Raw genomic sequence first — 22,017 nt, 5'->3', positions numbered from 1 at the left:
GGTGGCGGGGCACAGAGGGGAGGAGCCAGCACACACTAATTATTTTTTAAAGTGCCAGGCTCCAATGGACCCAATCTATACCCCATGGTACTGTCATCCCAGTATCCACTAGGACGTTAGAGAAATACCCACTAAAACCTAATAAATTAAAATTTTATGCAGTGTTCCACCATATCGTAAAACATTTAATCCAAATGCAAAGCAATATGGTAGCACTATACAGAAGTAAATGTTAATATATAAACCATAGGTCTGATAAATAAGGCAAGAACACTCAGCATCCGGCGCACCACATAACCTCCTCTGCAATCACAAAACGCTTTCTACTGTTTAGTCAGTACTGGGCCTGTACAGCTGGCCACATATCAAACCAATTGACCTGCTTGTCTGACCAACTGAACAATCGTGATTTGTAATCTGCATACCACACCAACTTATTCTTCACCGATGTAGGTGGGCACAGTCTGCCCAATTCTGCAAGTAAAAACAGGATTTAAATACCTACCGGTAAATCCTTTTCTCCTAGTCCGTAGAGGATGCTGGGTTCCACTTCAGTACCATGGGGTATAGACTGTTCCGCAGGAGCCATGGGCACTTTAAGACTTTTTCAGAGTGTGAACTGGCTCCTCCCTCTATGCCCCTCCCTCAGACCTCAGTATAGGAACTGTGCCCAGGGAGACAGACATTTTGAGAAAAGAATTTACTTTTAAGTTAATGGTGAGATTCATACCAGCTCACACTTCAACCATGCCGCACAATCATGGCATTCAACAAATCACATGCCAACAGGCATGAACATTACAGCAAACGTGCTGAAAACTTTTTCAACAAAATAACAACTGCAGGTAAAGTACACACTGGGCTGGGTGCCCAGCATCCTCTACGGACTAGGAGAAAAGGATTTACCGGTAGGTATTAAAATCCTGTTTTCTCATACGTCCTAGAGCAGGCATGTCCAAACTGCGGCCCTCCAGCTGTTGAGAAACTACACATCCCAGCATGCCCCGACACAGCTTTAGCATTCTCTGACAGCAATACTGTGTCAGCGCATGCTGGGATGTGTAGTTTCACAACAGCTGGAGGGCCACAGTTTGGACATGCCTGTCCTAGAGGATGCTGGGGTCCACTTCAGGACCATGGGGTTATACCATAGCTCCAGTACGGGCGGGAGAGTGCGGATGTTCCTGCAGAACCGATTGACCAAACTGTAGGTCATCAGCGGCCAAGGTGTCAAACTTGTAAAACTTTGCAAATGTGTTTGCCCCTGACCAAGTAGCAGCTCAGTAGAGCTGCAAAGCAGAGACGCCCGGGCAGCCGCCCAAGAGGCGCCCACCCTTCTAGTAGAATGGGCATTCACCCATATTCGGCTCCGGCAATCCTGCCGTGGAATGAGCGTGCTGAATACTACATCTGATCCAGCGCGCAATTGTCTGCTTAGAAGCAGGGCACCCAATCCTGTTGGGAACATACAGGACAAACAAAGCCTCTGTTTTCCTTATCCGAGCTGTTCTCTCGACATAAATTCTCAAAGCTCTGACCACATCCAGAGACTTCGAAACAGCTGAAGTGTCAGTAGCTACTGGCACCACAATAGGTTGGTTCACATGGAAACAAGAAACCACCTTTGGAAGAATCTGCTGACGAGTTCTTAGCTCAGCCCTATCTTCATGAAAGATCAAATAAGGGCTCTTATGAGACAAGGCCCCTAACTCAGACACCCGCCTTGCGGATGCCACGGCCAACAGCATGACCACTTTCCAAGTGAGAAACTTTAACTCGACCTCTTGGAGAGGTTCAAACCAGTCCGATTTAAGGAACTGCAACATCACATTAAGATCCCACGGTGCCGTAGGAGGCACAAAAGGAGGTTGGATGTTCAGAACCCCCTTCACGAACGTCTGAACTTCCGGAAGGGAGGCCAATTGTTTCTGAAAGAAAACGGACAAGGCCGAAATCTGGACCTTGATCGAACCCAACCGTAGGCCCGCATCCACACCCGCCTGGAGAAAATGGAGAAAACGTCCAAACGGAAACACTTCCGTTGGAGCCTCCTTGGTTTCACACCAAGACACATTTTTTCTCCAAATACGGTGGTAATGTTTTGATGTTACTCCTATCCTGGCCTGAATAAGAGTGGGAATGACTTCTTTGGGAATACCCTTTCGGGCAAGGATCCGGCGCTCAACAGCCATGCCGTCAAACGTAGCCGCGGTAAGTCTTGATACACGAACGGCCCCTGCTGCAGCAGGTCCTCGCGAAGAGGAAGAGGCCGAGGATCTTCTTTGAGCAACTCTTGAAGTTCTGGATACCAAGACCTCCTTGGCAAGTCTGGGACAATGAGGATCGCTCGAACTCCTGTTCTTCTTATGATTTTGAGAACTTTTGGTATCCGTGGAAGTGGAGGGAAGACATACACCGACCAAAACACCCACTGGGTCACCAGTGCGTCCACTGCTACTGCTTGAGGGTGTCTTGACCTAGAACAATATTTCTGAAGCTTCTTGTTGATACGAGATGCCATCATGTCTACTTGAGGAACTCCCAAAAGACCTGTCACCTCTGCGAAAACTTCTTGGTGGAGGCCCCATTCTCCTGGATGGAGATCGTGTCTGCTGAGGAAGTTTGCTTCCCAGTTGTCCACTCCCGGAATGAAAATTGCCGACAGAACTCTTGCATGTCTTTCTGCCCAGAGGAGAATCTTTGACACCTCTGCCATTTCCGCTCTGCTTTTCGTTCCGCCCTGACGGTTTATGTACGCGACTGCTGTTACATTGTCCGACTGGATCTGTACGGGTTGATCTTGAAGCAGATGCACCGCTTGTAGAAGGCCGTTGTAAATGGCTCTCAACTCCAGAACATTTATGTGAAGACAAGTTTCTTGACTTGACCATCTTCCTTGGAAGCTTTCCCCTTGCGTGACTGCTCCCCAGCCTCGGAGACTTGCATCCGTGGTCACCAGGATCCAGTCTTGAATCCCGAACACATGCGTCCCTCTAGGAGGTGAGAACTGTGTAGCCACCACAGGAGCGAAATTCTGGCTTTGGATGACAGGGTTATCCTCTGATGCATGTGTAGATGGGATCCGGACCACTTGTCCAATAGGTCCCACTGGAAAACTCTGGCATGGAATCGGCCAAACTGTATGGCCTCGTAGGCCGCTACCATCTTCCCCAACAACCGAATGCATTGATGAATCGACACTCTTGTTGGTTTCAGAATTTGTTTAAACCATTCTCTGGATTTCCAGAGCCTTTTCTACTGGAAGAAATACCCTCTGTACTTCTGTGTCCAGTATCATCCCTAGAAAGGACAATCTTGTCATCGGTTCCAACTGCGACTTTGGAAAATTTATGATCCAACCGTGATGTTGAAGTACTGTCAGGGAGAGTGCAATTTACTCCTTGCCGTCGAAGGAGGACCATCATCTCCGCCATCACCTTGGTGAACACCCTCGGTGCCATGGAGAGTCCGAACGGCAACGTCTGAAATTGGTAATGACAATCCTGCACTGCGAATCTCAGATAAGCTTGATGCGGAGGATAAATGGGAACAAGTAAGTAGGCATCTTTTATGTCCACTGACACCATGAATTCCCCCTCCTCCAGACTTGAAATTACTGCCCTCAGAGATTCCATCTTGAACTTGAACCTTTGCAGTTAGAGATTCAGACTTCTCAGGTTTAGAATCGGTCTGACCGAGCCATCCGGCTTCGGAACTACAAATAGGCTTGAATAAAACCCTTCTTGTTGTAACAAGGGAACCAGGACAATTACTTGATCCTGACACAATTTTTGTATTGCTGCTGCTACCACTTCCCTGTCCGGGACAGAAGCTGGTAAGGCAGATTTGAGAAATCGGCAAGGGGGAATGTCTTGAAACTCCAGTTTGTACCCTTGGGACACTAACTGCATGACCCATGGGTCCAGGCCAGATTGAACCCAGAAGTGACTGAAGAGTTTCAGACGTGCCCCCATCTGAGCGGACTCCCGCAAGGGAGCCCCAGCGTCATGCTGAAGATTTGGCAGGAACAGGGGTTGATTTCTGCTCCTGTGATCCCGGAGACACTGTGGCCTTTTTTCCTTTTCCCCTTCCTCTACCCGCAAAGAAAGGGGAACCTTTACCCTTTTAGTATCTACTGGGCCGAAAGGACTGCATCTGAGAGTGATGTGTCTTTTTTGCCGGAGCAGGAGCATAAGGCAAAAATGTCGACTTACCCGCGGTAGCTGCAGAAACTAAAGCATCCAGCCCATCTCCAAACAAGGCCTCACCTTTGTACGGGAGAGCCTTCATGTTCCTTTTGTAATCTGCGTCAGCATTCCATTGGCGCATCCACAACGCCCTCCGTGATGAGATTGCCATGGTAGCGGCTCTTGAGCCAAAGAGACCAATATCTTTCATGGCTTCTAGCATATACACAGCAGCGTCTTTGATATGACCTAACGTTAGGAGTATCTCGTCTCTATCTATGTGTCAATGTCTGACGACAAGTTTTCTGACCACTTTTCAATAGCACTACTCACCCACGCACAGGCAATGGTAGTCCTAAGTAATGTCCCATTGGCCACATAAATAGATTTCAACGTAGTCTCCAACTTGCGGTCTGCCGGCTCATTAAGTGAAGCCGTCCCAGGCACAGGGAGAAACACCTTTTTTGTTAACCGTGACAGGGCACTGTCTAAGACAGGAGGTGACTCCCACCTTTTCCTGTCTTCTGCAGGGAAAGGGTAAGCTACCTGAATTCTTTTGGGAGTCTGAAATTTCTTTTCAGAATTTGTCCAGACTCCCTCAAAGAGACTGTTCAGCTCATGAGATGGAGGAAAAGTTACATTAATTATCTTTTCCATACAAAAATAAGCCTTCTCCTGAGGTAAAGGAGGGGCCTCCGTAACTTCTAACACCTCCTTTATAGCAACAATCATGTATTGAATGTTTTTTGCTAACTTTGGATCTATTCCCCTGGAATCTGTAGTGTCGACACAGGAATCAGAGTCCGTGTCGGTATCAGTTTGTACTATTTGTGCAAATGACCTTTTATGTGACCCCGAGGGATCCCCTGTGGATGAAAAAGCAGAACTATTAAAAATCACATCTTCCACGGATTTTCTCCAGGTTTCTGCATGAGACTCAGACTTATCCAATCTCTTACTGATATGACCCACACTATCACGTAATTCTTCCACCCATGCAGGCTCGTGGTGTGCCGGCAGCGCCACCACATTATAAATCTGTGTCCCTAAAATGGCTCCCTCAGGTGAAGAGCTCCCTGCCTCAGACATGTCACACATGCACAAAACACACCACAGACACTCCGGGGCTTATAGGGGACAGACCCACAGTAAAATCTGCCAGAAGGACACAGAAAGGGACTTGCCAGCTCACAACTCAGCGCCAATGACCAAAATCCCTGTGTCATTAAAATGTCCACAGAGACCTTTAGACCTTTTATAATGCCAAATAGTCTAATTGAGCACCAATTGAGACTCTGCCCCCCCTTATTTGCACCCCGATACTTTATTCAGGAGTGGAGGACCAGCGTTTCTTCCCCTGCAGCTTGCTTGGAGAAAATGGCGCTGAGCAGTGTGCTGGCTGACTGAGGAAGGCCCGCCCCCTGTAATGACGCATTTCCCCTCAGAATTCATCACCAATTTTTTTTATACTGGCGGGGGTGTAGGACTGTGCCACGGCATCATATGCTACGTTTTGCCAGTTTAAGAGTAGGTTTCATGCTGCCCAGGGCGCTCCCCCTCCCGCGCCCTGCACCCATCTGTGCGCTGTGTAATGGATAGCACGCTCGCGCAGCGCCACCCGCTGTGCGGTACCTTGAGACGTCACGATGACCGGAGGTCCCTCTTGCAGATCTCCGGTAATAATACTCACCAGTCTCCTGACTCCGTTAGGGGGGTGATGGCGTGCTGTGGGAGTGAGCGCATAGCCGCAGCTAGTGTTCAGTACCCTTCAGGAGGCCCAGTGATCGCAAAAACGCGCTATGGCGCGTATTTTACCCAGAAACAGCCGCCCGGGACTCACATTTAGAAGATGAGCGGGTCCCACAGGACGCGCTCATCTGAATATGTGTTTGCATGTCTCAAGCCAGTCAGCGGAACGCAGGAGGTGACTGGCTGTTTCCTCAGCCAATCACCTCCTGTAGTCTCCATCCAATCACAGCCTGCAGCATCTCCCGCTTTAAATCCTGCTCCCCGCCAGCACATGAATCTGTGCTGCAGGGCTGACAGACTGGCCCCGCTCATCCGGCTCCAGCTCCGCTCTGCCGCCAGCACCCTCCTCTGCGACTGTGAGTACCGCTCCGGATCTGCCCGCCGCCACCCCCCTACCCGGGACCCGCTCAACGCCCCACCGAGACCCGACAATAACCTTCCAGCTCCCTGAGAAGGCAGTGTAAGCAGCAGGAGCCGCCCGGGCTACGCAGCTCCCGCTGTAGGTAAGCAGTAGACAGTGCTGCGTCGCCCCGCTTCACCTGGAGTAGCTGGTGCAGATGCGGGATGTCCGGGGGCTGCAAGCTCCGTGTGTGCAATGTGAGGCCGCCCAGAGTGTCAGGGTCTGACCTCGGGCGGCGGGAGCCGGGCACGCAGGGAGATGTAAGGTTCGGGGGTCTGACCTCGGGCGGCAGATGTAAATGACCGGTATGCAGGGCCAGGAGGCAGACTGCACGAAGGGGCTGTTTGACACATGTGGCACCGCCCCCAGCAGCGACTCACTGACACCATTTTTCTGACAGCACAGTGCATCCTGAAGGAGCTATCTGTGAAATCGCAAGCAGAGGCTGGCAAGAAGGAGCTCCTCCAATCACTTCCCCTGGCGGGCTGGCCACTGCTAAATATACCAGTAATCAGTACAACTGTGCAGTGACACTGACTTTCCCATTGCACCTGGGGCTCCACTACTATTACAGTTGTAACTGATTGTCGGTATATTTAGCAGAGGCCAGCCCGCCAGGGGACGCGATTGGAGGAGCTCCTTCTTGCCAGAGAACAGCCTCTGCTTGCGATTTCACATAGAGCTCCTCCAGGCTGCGGCCACTACCGGCACCGGCTGGCTACTTGTGCCAGTGCACTCACTGCACTGTGCTGTCAGAAAAAATGGTCAGTGAGTCGCTGCTGGGGGCGGAGCCACATGTGTCAAACGGCCCCTTCGTGCAACTGGAAGTCATAAGTGGTTACTGCAATGTGCCTCAGTGCTCTACCTGGTGCAATGTGTATAATAACGTGCTCTACCGGGCGCAATTGTGTATAATAACGTGCTCTACCAGGCACATTGAGTATAATGTGTTCTACCTGGCGCAATGTGTATGATAACGTGCTCTATCTGGCGCAATGTGTATAATAACATGCTCTACCTGGCGCAATGTGTATAATAACGTGCTCTACCTGGCGCAATGTGTATAATAACGTGTTCTACCTGGCACAATGTGTATGATAACTTGCTCTACCTAGCGGCAATGTGTATGATAACGTGCTCTACCTGGCGCAATGTGTATAATAACATGCTGTACTGGGCGCATTGTGTATAACGTGTTCTACCTGGCGCAATGTGTATAATAACGTGCTGTATCGGGCACATTGTGTATAACGTGTTCTACCTGGCGCATTGTGTATAACATGTTCTACCTGGCGCAATGTGTATGATAACGTGCTCTACCTAGCATAATGTGTATAACGTGGTCTACCTGGTGCAATTTGTATAAGTCCTCTACTTGGAGCAAAGTGTATGACGTGCTGTACCTGGTGCAAAGTGTATGTTGTGCTGTACCTGGAGCAAAGTGTATGACGTGCTGTACCTGGTGCAAAGTGTATGACGTGCTGTACCTGGTGCAAAGTGTATGACGTGCTGTACCTGGTGCAAAGTGTATGACGTGCTGTACCTGGTGCAAAGTGTATGACGTGCTGTACCTGGTGCAGTGTGCATAGGAGGTTCTACCTGGTGCAATGTGTATAAGCGGCACTACTGTGTGGTGTAATGTGAATTGACACTATTATGTGGTCACGCCCCTTCCCTATGAAGCCACACCCCTAAAATTTTGCGCCGCGCACTACCTATGCTTTTTGGTCTGAGTGGTGGAACACCAATTCACTTTCTGCCTAAGGGCACCAAAATGTCTAGTTACAGCTCTGGTGCAGGGTGTCCTGCATGCTACACAGCCCAGTAGCACTGTCACCCCCTTCCCCCCATCTTGCAACACTTTTGTAGTGTCCAAACAAGATTAAAATTAATAAGAACCTTCATTCCAATGGGACCCAGAAAAAGACCGGTAGGACCCCAATTTTTAAAAGTGAAGGGTCCCTGGGACCCACTTTATTTTTGGCTCAGCGCGATCACTGGGAGCTAATGGTGTCCTGTCAGCAGAAGCAGAGCCATGAAACTATTCAGGAAGTTGGTTCCTACTTCTTCCCCCCCCCCCCCCCCCCCTCTCCCCCCCCAGTCCCACGAAGCAGGGAAACTGTTGCTAGCAGTTCCCCTGAAAATAACAAACCTAACAAAGTCTTTTAGTAGAGCTCCACTAGAGTGCTACCAGTCTACCTGGGCACATTTTCTAAACCGAGGTCTGGAGGAGGGGCATAGAGGGAGGAGCCAGTTCACTCTGAAAAAGTCTTAAAGTGCCCATGGCTCCTGCGGAACCGTTTATACCCCATGGTACTGAAGTGGACCCCAGCATCCTCTAGGACGTATGAGAAAATATAATTTAAAAAAAGCATAGGTGGGTCCACCTTACTTTTTATTGAGCAAAATAAGGAGGGAAAACCCATGCGGGGTACCACATGGCTTCAAAATAACCAGCCTGGAATAGGGATGGACATAAACCATTGATAGTTGCCAAACATTGATTGCTTACTACCAAATGTCGATGGTTCTATGCCATCGACGGCTGAGTGGAACTGAATAGTTATTCATCCCTCTGGGCATGGAGCTTAGCAAATTCACCCAATCCCCTCTCCCCCCGGGGTGGCCCACTAAGCTCTGTCCCTATTTTTGATTGGCCCTAGGTCTGGCCAGCTCCTATCAGCAGTGGCCAATGAGTGGTGCAAATCATCGATGGTTCGCCATAGATGGTTTATGTGCCATCAATGGACAGCCCACTAACGGCCATCCCTAGCCTGGAACCATAGAGGTGAGACCAGCAGCATGGGGGTCCCCTACCAAGATACCATCAAGTGTCAGGCCAGGTGGCACCAGGGCTGGCTTTCCCTGGAGAGCTGGAAATGCAAAAACACATGCACCATCCACCCCCCCCCCCCCCTCCCCAGGTATAGCCTGCCCTGGTGCCAACAGCATCTAGGATCTTCTCAATATCCTCAGGACCTTGCAGGAAATAAAAAGTTAATAAATCAGTTGTAAAGCGCTACGGAATTTGCTGCGCTATATAAAAGAGACTGTTAATAAATACATTTTAAAAAAAACGAAAAGATTTATTTTATTTTATTTTAAGCGCATACTTGGTCTTTGGAGGACTACAAGTCCCAGCATTGCCAGATGAAAAAATGTCCGCCAAGGCAAGCTGGCACTTTGCGAACCACAAGTACCGGGGCCAGCTGAGACCTGCAGAGCACCTAGAAAGAAATTTCAACAAAAGCAAACATTGTTTTTGTTTATTTAACAAAAACAAAAAACAAAACAAAAAACTCTTGCAACTCAGTCCGGCGTTTATTAGACGGCATTCTTTTATTCTATACTTATCTGATCCAGTTGTCCTGAAGTGGTCCACAACGATAGCGATTAAAAATAAATAGAAGAAGTGGACTGCTTAGAACACGAATACTGTGGAGGAGGAGTCTACTTTCCCAGCTTTAACATTACACTTTTCATAGTGGTTCCCACGGGTTTGACCTGAAGTAACCCTGAGAACCGCCATGTTATAGTATAGAGCAATGTTAAAGATAGGAAAATAGTTCCGGCAGCTCCCGGCTGGACTATTTTAGTGATGCGAAAGACTGCAAACAAAACATTGGTTTATTTATCTTTTCTTAACAGATACGGTTGTGGGTCACTTCAGGACAGCTGGACCAGGTAAGTCTAGAATAAAAGACGGCTGAAAGAAAACGTTTAAAATCTTTTACATTAAACAAAATGAAAAAAAAAACTGCAACTTATTTCCAAATGGTCACCTTGCCCCAGCAGACAATTTGTTGCAACCAAACGATAGTTACTTTTTGATCACCAGCGTCAAAATGGTTATTCTTCTATAATTAACCATTTATAGCTGCAATACCCAATGCCATGGGGCCAGGGAGAACAGCTCTAAGGCTACTGACACCAGTGGACGGTGCTCTAGGTCTGCTTTCCTGCGTGACTATCATGATGCGGCTGTATGAAGTAGGATGGGCTAAGCTAATGTACAGTCAACCATAATATAAGCATTACGACACTACATTCCTTTTGCACCGGTGTTGCTGCTATAAGGTTCCATGCACACCTTTGTGTATGACTTCACTGTAGTGTTACACAATTCTGCAGAACTCCAGCTTAGCAATGTAGAGAATTAAAACTGAATTTCCGTCAATCTCAACAAGAATGAAACAGTTCATAAGTCTCATTTACTGCAGACACACAACAAATAAAGACATTTATAAGGTCATTTTTATTTGGTTACGCCAATTTCAGGGGCAGACGCCGAGTTGGTCTTTCCCATTTCCCTACTAAACGTAAAACAAGGAGACAGAACATTCGCCATGATCCCTAACTAAGCACTTTCACAACTTCTACTTCCCTGTACTTGGCTCAGCAGAGTGTGTTTGACAGATGACTGCGCTAGGTTCCCAACAACAGCTGGACAGGGAAGGACGGAAGACCCACGCGAACAGCGCATTCTAGTAAACCATTTCATTTTCTAATAAAGCAAGTCCACCATCAGGAGCCTTTGGGGGAAGTTTTCTAGCTGCAACTACAAGGAACCTCCAAACAATTTAATTTGTAGAACAGGGGGAGCAACTAGTGAAACTACAGGTCCCAGCGTGCTGTGAGGGTATACTGGCATTAACACAACAGCTGGAGAGGTTGTGTGAGGACACTGTATGAGCTGTATTGCACTAACTTATGGCTTCGTTATTCTATTACAGCAGACGGAACACGCAGCAGTGTTTAAACCTTATTACTAAACAGGACAAATCAGCTATTTCACATGGGGCAAAATATATATAAAAATTCAATAAAATCAAATATCCATAAAAAGAACAAATAAACCTTTAACTGTATTTGCCTTAATACCTGTATATTTTTTATATTTTATCTGTATATTTTTTGTATATATCTGTATATTTTCTTATATTAATATCTGTATATAAAGTAATGATCCACATTACAAGAAGAAAAACACCTTGTCAGAATATGAAATGGAGCCAGCAGATTAATTACCAAGATTATTAATATCAGCGCAGCCGTGATGCGGGCTGTGCGCACTGCTGCTAGTACGCCAGTGGCCAGAAACCGCCTGCGATGCTCAATAAGAACCCAACTCCAAAACGTTTATAAGGCAGGTCTGTAAATGCGGACAAGACAATCCATGAGGACAAGTCTTCTTCCTGTCAAACAAAACTGGACATGTGTGACCATACGTACAGTAGGGCAACTTGTGGAAACACACAGACCGCTAAGTATTGCGTAGATGTAGCAGGAAGACAAACACAGTACAACATATTAAAGCGGCCTGAAGGTGGAACGTCCTTCCTTCGATCTTAAAAACATCAATTCAACAGTCTATGGGGGCAATGAAATCCAGCCTGATGGCAGTGACGTGCCTCTGGAATAGCCAGGTAAAGGCACCTAGTGACGACTGAGGCGGTACTAATTTATCTACGTATTTAACGTCCGGGCGAAGTGTCCAGTATTCAATTAATTTCTAGCTATAGCATGTACTTGATAAAGGCTTCCTTTAAAGCGGATTGGTTGCCATGGGCAAGTTCTCCACTCTTATCACTGCTTTGTGAATAGACCCCAAAGTGGCACATACCGTACGAATTGCTTGACGCAATGCACTGAAGCGCGACCAGCCCGAAGCACTACTTAACGCGGATGCCTGCTCACACCTCAGTAGTCTGCGTGCAGAAACCAGCAATAAATGCAGCCTCAGGGCTGGTTGCAGGAAATTAACCAAATACCTACCAGTCATTAAGCCTGGTCACTAAATTCCTGTGAATTGAATAGCCCCCTAATAGTTAATTATCCATCGCTTCCCATAGAGATGGCCAAAAAACATAACAATATTTGACTACCATATTAAGCGGCGACATGCACAGCCGGACATTGCCGCAGCACAGTGCGCAGAATTGAATGCCCCCCTAATATGATACTTAGCCAAGCAAGCAATACTGCAGACACTCATGTCACTGAACCACAAATAAGCATATTAACAGAGCAACATAATGCCATACCAGTTCCTAAACCTTCATATCATGCAATCAACTAAACTCAGAGGGATGTGCAGATGGGGCCTATTTCATTACAAACTGTCGCTTCAAATACATTTACAGTAAGTCTGAAAGCGACCAGCGTCAATTACAGGGATGCTCTTGGGCACTGCTCATTAGGGAGGTTACACAAAATATGACAGCTATATGTGTTCCCAAAAAGAGACTGCACCTCCTTCCCACAGTCACAGCGCTGGCAGATGGCGTTTTGTTACTGGATTACTTACTTATCAATAAGAACAAAACAGTGGGATGTACCAAACCTGTGTTCACTGTCCCCAATAACAACGGATAAAAATGGTCACCTTAGGCTTCCTTCCTTTACCACATACTCTCCAAAGGAACAACCTCTTTCATGAAGTCCCACAGCTCAGGGATTATTACACTGCTGTGGGCACCTGTATGGGAACACATTATCACCTGTTCCTAAAGCCGAGTACACACTAGAGCACAGGTTCTCAAACTCTGTCCTCAGGACCCCACACAGTGCATGTTTTGCAGGTCTCCTCACAGAATCAAAAGTGAATTAATTAGCTCCACCTGTTGACCTTTTAAAATGTGTCTGTGAGTAATTATTACACCTGTGCGCCTGCTGGGTTACCTGCAAAACATGCACTGTGTGGGGTAATTAGGACCGAGTTTGAGAACCACTTCACTAGACCATAGGTCTGCAAACTAGGTCCTAATTACCCCACACAGTGCATGTTTTGCAGGTAACCCAGCAGGTGCACAGGTGTATTCATTACTCAGACATTTTAAAAAGGTCCACAGGTGGAGCTAATTATTTCACTTGCGATTCCGTGAGGAGACCAGGAAACATGCACACTGTGGGGTAACGAGGACCGAGTTTGCAGACCTATGCACTAGACGACATTTTAAACAAATCTGCCCATAAGGACACATTGTTATGACAAATTTGTTTTATTGTCCAGTGTGTATGCAGGTATCACTAGCTGTATGCACTCCGGCAGGTCACTAGAGAGGTGAAAGGTCATCTGTACATGCAACTCAATGTCCAAAATGCCGCTTACAACTAGGTGCAAATTGTCCAGTGTGTACGCTACCAACAACAAATTTAAATTAGGCTGATACCCAACAGTTTGGTAGTACCGGATGACTCGTGTACATCGTTTGGTCATATGTAAAATCGCTCAGTGCGTACGAACAATATCGTTTGTCCGGGAGTTTAAGGGAAATCGTGAGCAACATTGTATCGTTTCCATGCTGTCTGTGTACCAAGCTTTAAAATTAGGTTCCCTTCTAACGCTTTTCTTCCTTAAAGACACCCGCTCATCACACCAAAAACATTTTTATTATATATTATTCACACACAAAGCTTCACACTTACTAAACTTGGAAAGTGAATTAAAATAAATAAGAGTGATCTCAGCCCTCATAAGTCTGTCCTCATCAGCAGCTGAGCAGAGACTGGGAACCTGGAGAAACAGGTATACTCGGATCCATAGAAGCTCAGTGTCATACGACGGTCACTGTCAGGGGCAATTCCTGCAGTCAGTGCGTTTTGCTTTATATGTGCCCCAAATAATCCTAATGTACTCCACTACTCTGCTGCACATCTTCCGGTTCCCAGACAAGTGCTTTGTTCAACACAGAAAACCAATTTATTTCCTCTCCTAGAAGCGGGAAGACGTATATCCGAGAATAAAGGGCATTTTCCCCAATCATGAAATCCTCTTCCAAACGCTCAGCAAATAAAATGCCGATCCGTTATAATTTTCCGGCAACAGCGTATGTGCTGCCGCTTTAACATTTGCTTTCCTCATTAAACTGCAAACGTCTTTGGAATGAGGTCAGGACAAGCTCTGCAACAGTTCATCGCCACAAATTCCTGGATATACAGAGGAGTTAAGGGCAGGGGCACAGGCTACAGACCACTTGGGAACACAGTTATCCGATGCCATCACATCGCTAAACCAAGGTGATATTGCTGCGATACCACGTGTATAAACAGAGTATACACACAGCGCAGCAGGAAATAGCCACCGGCCTTAAATGAACTTGTAGGCTAAAGTCCCTCCACATACAGTTCCTGAATGGTGAGATTTCCAGGCACGTTTAATGATTTGCAGAGGACTTCAGACGATAACGCTAGAGCATAAACAATCAAACACCCCATTGTTGGTAGGGTGGGTGTACTCTGCCTTATAGTAAAATCTGTGACTCTGCTACGCAGTCTGTTTGCATCTGACTGTTTCAGAATAGGGGGTAGGGGGCCTTAATTGATGGCGAAGGATGCAAACGGCCATTGCCGCAGCGTTTAAACACCAGAAACCGCATCTCACACTCTTTGGACGCCTAGGTGAATCCCAGATTCGCACAAAAGTGACCACTCTCCTATGAGGGTGCAAGCAGTTGTGTGCAAGTTTGGCCTGCCGTAAGCTGCATCTGTTGCTGCACTGATACAGCTGGGCGGATGTCCCTGCCTGCAACTGAACTTCCCTCTAAGTAACAATATTTTACTGAAATGGAGAGAGGATCATACAACACTGACCAATAAGCATCCATATTAGCTTAGGGCAGGCCTGTCCAACCTGTGGCTCTCCAGTTGTGGTGCAACTACACATCCCAGCATGCCCTGCCAGAGTTTTAGCACTTCCTACTTGGACTTGCTGTTTCACAACAGCTGGAGTGCCACAAGTTGGCCAGGCCTGGCTTTAGGAACTTAACAGGGAACTGTCCTGACATTCATACTCAAGAACCCAGATGTTGCAGCTGCAACTATGACTTCAGGACCCTGTGTGCTCAATAATGCAGGACGAGAGTGCCGGGAGAGGATAGCAGAGGCACAGCTCATCTACATAACCAGAAAATCCACATTACACTGAGCACATCAGGGTGCAGCACAGGGTGTGCATGTGCCAACAATAAAGAGACTCCGCACAGATTGTGCCCTTCTCCTACGACGGAGGAAACTAGTCATATAACAAGTCACCACAGCTTATGTAACAGTATTAGTAGGGTTGAGCATTCCTACACTTTCCTAACACAGGAGTAAGAAACCTGTTGCACTCTCGCTGCTGAGGAACTACACATCCCAGCATGCCCTGCCACTGTTTTGCTTAGGGCATGCTAAAACAAACATAGGTAAGGAAGGCACTGAACTGAGGAGCTTACTATCTAATGCTATTTGGCGTGACCTGAGGATAGGTGTACGTGGACACATCTGAAGACCGGCTAAAGGCCCATACACACTTGCCGATAAAATGAGCGACGTAATTTTCCCCCTCCCTGAGCGACGTCCCTCATTTTATCAGCAAGTGTGTATGCCGCCAGCGACGACCGATGCGCGGCACTGCAGGTCGGCAACAATCGTTGCTGTCGTCAGTGCATGCATGCAGGATCTGGACTGTCGTCCAAGACCTGCATGCAGGGCTGGCAGAGGTGTGACGTCACTGAGCGATACGAGCGGTCATATCACTCAGTGTGTACAGTCGGCCGCCGACTGGCCGACATCGTCTAATGTGTATGGACCTTAAGCCTCAGCACACCAGACCCTTGTGCATGACTGCAGCCTAGGTCAATCTCTCCTGCACAGGCAGATAAGCAAAGCTGCAGCTCACAGCGCACCACGTGAAATAACTTAGCCTATGTAAGCCAGTGCTCCATATGGAGCAACCCCTGAATTTGCTCAAGGCCCCATCACCAATAAACTGTCTAATCTGCACGTACCTGGAGAGAGAGAAACAATCTCAGCCCCTCAGGAAGCGAGCGCACGTTCTCAGTTCACCAGCTGGCTCTCCGTGTTTACATTGGAGGCAGAGAGAGCGGCTCGCTGCCCCCAGATGAACTTGCTCGCTGTGTGCCTGCGCTGACATCAGCATGTAACACTACCACAATCCAGAGGCGCATAGACACCATAGATACGTCACCTTATTGTGCCAAACAGGCTCTAATCTCATGTCTTTCTGGAGAGCACCGTCATTAAATTAAGACTTTTCCAGAGTTTTACAGCTTAGGAAAACTTATCTGCATGCATCTGCCACTGCACAAAGAGGGGGGGGGGGGGACAACACTATAATATGTTCTATATAATGGCATAGCACCCACCCAGGAGGGCACCAGGGCTAGATAGATAGATAGATAGATAGATAGATAGATAGATAGATAGATAGATAGCCAGTGGGATTGTACATCCAGCTCATTGCTCTGACCCAGCAGTTATTGTATAACTATAATACAACGAGTCACACGCTTCATGGGGGAGTTTCTCAATACACAGCAAGACAATGTGGGATTGCAGCAATCGTGACCCCCGCCCTGTCCCATATCTGCTGTTATAGGTAGATCAGGAAGACATACCATACAAGCTGTAACTCATGTTAGGCTGGGGGGCAATTACATTCTAGTATTACTACAAGGAAGGTCCCTAGTGACACCGGGAACCGCTCACCAAATAAACGCACTCATTACACTAATGACAGGGAGGGTGGGACGGTGTGCGGGGATGGGACAGGAACAGCACGTTAGGCCAGCTGGCAGAGGCGTGCCTGAGAGAGGCGGCTCACATTGGGTAAGGTCAGGTTTAACATGCAAGGAATAGCTGAGAGTTAATGCCAGGATGGGCGCCGGGCAGGGTCTGTCACCAGAGGTGGAGGGCACCCGCCAGCTTTCCCACACTCAGGCCCAGAACTTCTGTGCTGTACAATGCAGAACACACACAGGCCAGTAACACCTGCTGCACCCACACTACACACACCGACCACGCACTTATAGCGAGGACTAGTTTTATATCTATACACATCATTAGAAACAAAGAAGGTCAAAACTGTCACATGCATGATAGACCTCCTGATATATACACACATACACTCCATAGTAAAACCCATAGGCTGCACATTATGTAACCCCCCCCCCCCCCCCAAATACATCAACTGGTAGTGCTGGGGCTACACATACTGTATACAATACACAGCATGACAACAATAACAATCACAAACATTACCTTATACTCTATACCAAATAGCGTGTAAGCTAGCGAGCAGGGCCCTCCTACCTCTGTGTCTGTTTTTGCCCAGTTTTGCTTTATCACTGTTGTTCTAACTGTAAAGCGCAACAAAATATGCTGCACATATACATACACATATATATACATACACACACATACATACACGTGTATCTCTCTATATACACTGAATAAGAAGTATATCACTATATATATATATATATATATATATATATATATATATATATATATATATATATATATATATATATTAAAAAATCTCAGACTGGCCACTGTATAAACGGACGTATAATAACAATAATAATACATACACAGGGTTATGGGTCAGTCCATGTACAGAAGACCCCAGCACAATGAAAGGGAGACAACAAAGGCTGCTCCTCCTGCCCGGCCTCCCCCCTCACCTTGCCCACTTGGCCTCTCCCAGCCAGCCGCCTCTGCCCGGAGCGGGTGCGGGATGAGATGAATTTGACGCCCGGGCCCTTCAGGGCGCTCCTCCGGGTCTTCACCATCTGGGTGCCGGCCGGTGGGCAGCGCAGGCCCCGCTCCCTCCCTGGCTGCCGGCCGCCCCTGTCCCTGCTGCTGTCCTCGCCCTGTGTCCCGGGCCGCCCGGCATGCACGGCCCCAGCAGCTGACACCTCCGCCGGCCCTGTCTTCTCCCCCTCCGCGCTTCCCTCCGGATCAGTCACAGCCGCCGCCGGCCGCCATTTCCCTTTCTCTGCTGCTGGGCTGGCTGCTCACCAGGCGGGCACCGTCGCTGCTTACAACGGCCGCCAGGGAGCGCTCGCTTGCCGCCGCCAGCTCTATGGTGCGGGGGTCGCGTCACGTGACGGGAGTGAGGCTGCGGGCGCCATGTTTGTGTAGGGAAAATAAACAAAAAGAGGTTGGAAAATGTATTTTCCTTTCAGTGGTTTAATGGCCAGAGATCTATCTTGTTAAAGCTTGTGCTCCTTATTGCTTATCCCAGGATTTGGTTTTCTAAACTCAGTCCTCCAGGCTCCTGAACAGTCCAGGTTATAAGGAAATCCATGTTGAAGCACATATTATTACATCAGTGTGACTGAGGTTCATTAAGTCATCTGTGCTTAAGCATGGACATAAAGAACATGTAATCAAAGTTAAAATAAGTTTGTGCACTTTCTAAATGCATTATAATTATGCTATACTTTTGGTAGTATCAAATAGCAAATATAAGAGTAGGTCAGTTCTTCGCTGGTAATTCTGACACTCTATCATTGGGAAGAGCGCACATCTCTGCATGCGTTACTGTCACGTACCTCCCAACATTGGTGGCCAGTGGATCAGGACCCTTGGCACACCAGGGCGGCCCGCAAAGGGGGCAGAGCCTCAGGGAATAAGAGCGGAGCTACACAACACCCCCATTCTCGTTACTCTACTAGACTCCACCAGGATTTCCCTGCTCTGTGAATAGAAGCTGTGCTGCTTATTCACTGCTTGGCTATGCAGAGCGGCGGTGAGCAGCAGTGTGTGTTCCCCCAACACCACCACCGCGGAAGCGGAACGCTGCGGCCTGCGGCTGGGACAGTACACATTTTGGTGTCCTGTGCACATAAAGAGCATTGGTGGCCCCCCAGGTAACAAAATATGGCACTGGCCGTGAACTAATGGTAGAGGCTAGATCCAAGTGGCCTAAGGGACCTTTTCCGTCAGGGGGAGGAGCCACGACACAATGGGGAGGAGCTACGCCAGCGGTACAGTTGGTCTAGTATCCACACCACCAACTATTACCTTTAGTAATTAGGTGGCGAGCGAAGCGGAGCGGAGCGAGCCACCGTGCCCGAAGCGTGGCGAGCGAAGCGAGCCCGCGAGGGTACTTTTCGGGTACCTTGTTCGGCCGCAGCTCCTCCCCCTGGTGACGTGTCTCCTCCCCTAGGTACGTCAGAAGGTCCCTTCTCCCACTCCAATATAGAACCAACCGTGAACTAATCGGAGCTGTCCGTGAACCAATCGGAGCTTGCCGATCGGCAGACAATCAACAGCAACCTCAGCTCTGATTAGCTCGCAGCCAGCACCAGATTCAAAATGACGGCGACACTGTCTCTCACATGCCTGCCTGCCGGTGCGCCAGCTGTAATCTGCTGGTGGCCCGGAACCAAATCCACACCGCTGGGCCCTCCCTCAGCGGCACTGGCCGGACCGGCACATCTGGTCATCGGCCCTTGTGGCATTTGCCACAGCTGCTGGATGGACAGCAAGGCCCTGCTCATAGGTTTTGTTAAATGAGACATTTTTCTAGGAGTTAAAATCACAGCCCGTTCATTTCTGTCTCTTATTTATCCCTGCTTGTTCAGCTGTAACAAAAAAAAAAATGAGTTACTGCTTTGCTACAGTGTAACCATTCTTTGTCAGAGACTATATTGAACCAATGTCTCTTTCTGGGACTCATGTAATGTGAGACCATTTGAGGTGCAATTTTATTGAGACATTTCTTAGGAACACTGCATTCCTCATGGTCTCTGTGCCGGTTCCTACGTGTGTGACGTTACCAAAACCACCTACTCAGGATAACAGGGCTAATTGAGGCTCATTCAGGTGCTGTCACAAAGTGGTTATTGTACGCATTGGTTGATGTTTTCATACTGCGCATGCGTCTGAGCCGCAGTGCGCATGCTCAGTGAGTGAACTTCAATGATGGTCACACCGGGGAATGAGTCGCAAAGTGAGTGACATGAAATCAGCATTTGCAGGTGGGAACAAATAAACGCAGGCGTGTCATGACCGTTTTATGGGCATGCATAAATAAGCAGTTGCGATCTCACTTGCTGCCGGAGAGCCCTCTGTGTTCCTGAGTGAGTAGTTCAGCCTGCACATACATGGAGGCACTCAGACTCGGCTACATGACCTGATTTGCAACGATGGTACCGATGTATCAGCAAGTTTACGCCGTTGGATAGAAATTATGTGACAGCAGTGGGCGTCCCCATGCTCAGGTTAGCTTCTGCCCATATAATCGCAATTGCGAATGGCAAAAGAGAGCAACGGCAGCAGCAAAAACAACCTCCTAGTGTGGTTCTAAAATACACAAGTTACAGTCAGTATGCAGACATTATTGCGTATAGAGAGACTTTGGAGACACAGTGGGCCCCATTTAACAATTAGTGAAGAGCCTGTTATCACTCTTTTCTAATGTTAAAAGGTGTCGGTGAGTGCTAATGTCCTGGAGGCTGGCCGACATCTGGGACATTACCCACAATACAATGCTTCAGTTCCATCTCCTGGACCAGGCTTCCTCCAGGTGAGATATGCGCATGTGTGGTCTGGCCATCACACACAGAGCCGTAACTAGACTTTTTGCGAACTGTTGCTATAGGCCTCTTCTTTGGCCCAACGCAGTTGCTTGAGCTGGGCGTTGAACCACGGCTTGTTGTTGTTGTAAAAGTACCTACCAAGACTTACCGCATTTACAACAACAGCAAGCCCTGGTTCAACGCCCAGCTCAGGCAACTTCGTCGGGCCAAAGAGGAGGCCTATAGCAGCACTATACAACCAAACTAGGAACTCTCTGACTAAAGAAATCAGGCTAGCAAAAAAGCAGTTCTCTGACAAGCTGACAAACGATCTCTCCACCAGTGACCCCATATCTGTATGGAAAGGAAAGCAATCCATAACCAACTACAAGAAAACATTGAAGTCCACCACCATGCACCAAGACCTAGCAGATGAGCTGAACCACTTTTATTACAGGTTCGCAAAAACAATCCCCTGCAACTCAAACAATCACCTCTACGATACCCCGAACACCGATGGCCAACTCTAGGCACTGCAAGTCGCCCAAGAAGAGGTGGAGGCACTGTTCAAAAGGGCCAAACCCAAGAAAACTCTGGGTCCTGACGGAGTGTCACCATCTGCCCTGAGAGCATGTGCAGGTCAGGTCACCCCCATATTATTCACCAAGATCTTCAACAAATTGCTGGAGCTACAGAAAGTCCCTTCCTGCCTCAAAAGGTCCACTATCGTCCCCGGTCCCCAAGAAACCCTCTATCACAAACCTGAACGACTGCAGGTCAATAGCACTGATATCTGTGGTCATGAAAACGTTTGCATCTGGTTTTAATCCACCTGAAAAATATGACTGGTCCCTAACTGGACCCATAGGCAAACGCAGGGGGGGTTTCTGGTTGCCTGGAAACCCCCCACCTCTTGGTAAGTGGCTCAAATTATAACAACAATAGCAATGGTATATAATATGAAGGTAGCCGCCAGGAAGAAGAGATAGAAGACTTTCCATGAGGTGGGAGAATGTGTGCTTAGAAAGTGCACTTCTGTCTACTACTGGTTGTATTATGTTTGTTTGTTTGTTTGTTTATTTATTTAGTATGGTATGTTTAACCTTTTCCTGACCACTTATCTTATTTTTATTGTTTAAATATGTTTGATACAGCCTATACTATAGACAATCTATAGCGTTAAATATTAATACTGTATCCGGTGTATAAAAAGTACCAATGTTCAGGGTCATTACTAGGTTCTTCTATCGCGCCCCCAGACTCCTGCACTTGCTCCTCAAAGTGGGGAGATTATGGATTGCATTTGGAAACCCCCATCTAGAAATCCTGCGTTTGCCACTGCTAGGGTTTATTTTGTTGGGAGCCAATT

At 47.8% G+C, this 22,017-nt stretch overlaps 1 protein-coding gene across 4 annotated transcripts in view; it reads right to left on the bottom strand.

Annotated features, from left to right (window-relative positions):
• Window positions 1-18,227, bottom strand: part of ATAD2B (ATPase family AAA domain containing 2B) — a 204,523-nt gene extending 186,296 nt beyond the window's left edge. For all 4 annotated transcript variants that reach the window (XM_063915299.1, XM_063915300.1, XM_063915301.1 and 1 more), the window contains exon 1: window positions 17,805-18,227. In XM_063915299.1, the coding sequence (XP_063771369.1) occupies window positions 17,805-17,912 (108 nt within the window). In that variant the 5' untranslated portion in view covers window positions 17,913-18,227. The remainder of the gene's footprint in view (window positions 1-17,804) is intronic.
• Window positions 18,228-22,017: the final 3,790 nt, after the last annotated feature.

The sequence above is a fragment of the Pseudophryne corroboree genome, chromosome 4 (genome assembly GCF_028390025.1).
Source record: "Pseudophryne corroboree isolate aPseCor3 chromosome 4, aPseCor3.hap2, whole genome shotgun sequence".
NCBI lineage: Eukaryota > Metazoa > Chordata > Amphibia > Anura > Myobatrachidae > Pseudophryne > Pseudophryne corroboree.
Note: the sequence above shows the minus strand (reverse complement) of the source record. Positions and strands in the feature narration are given on the sequence as shown.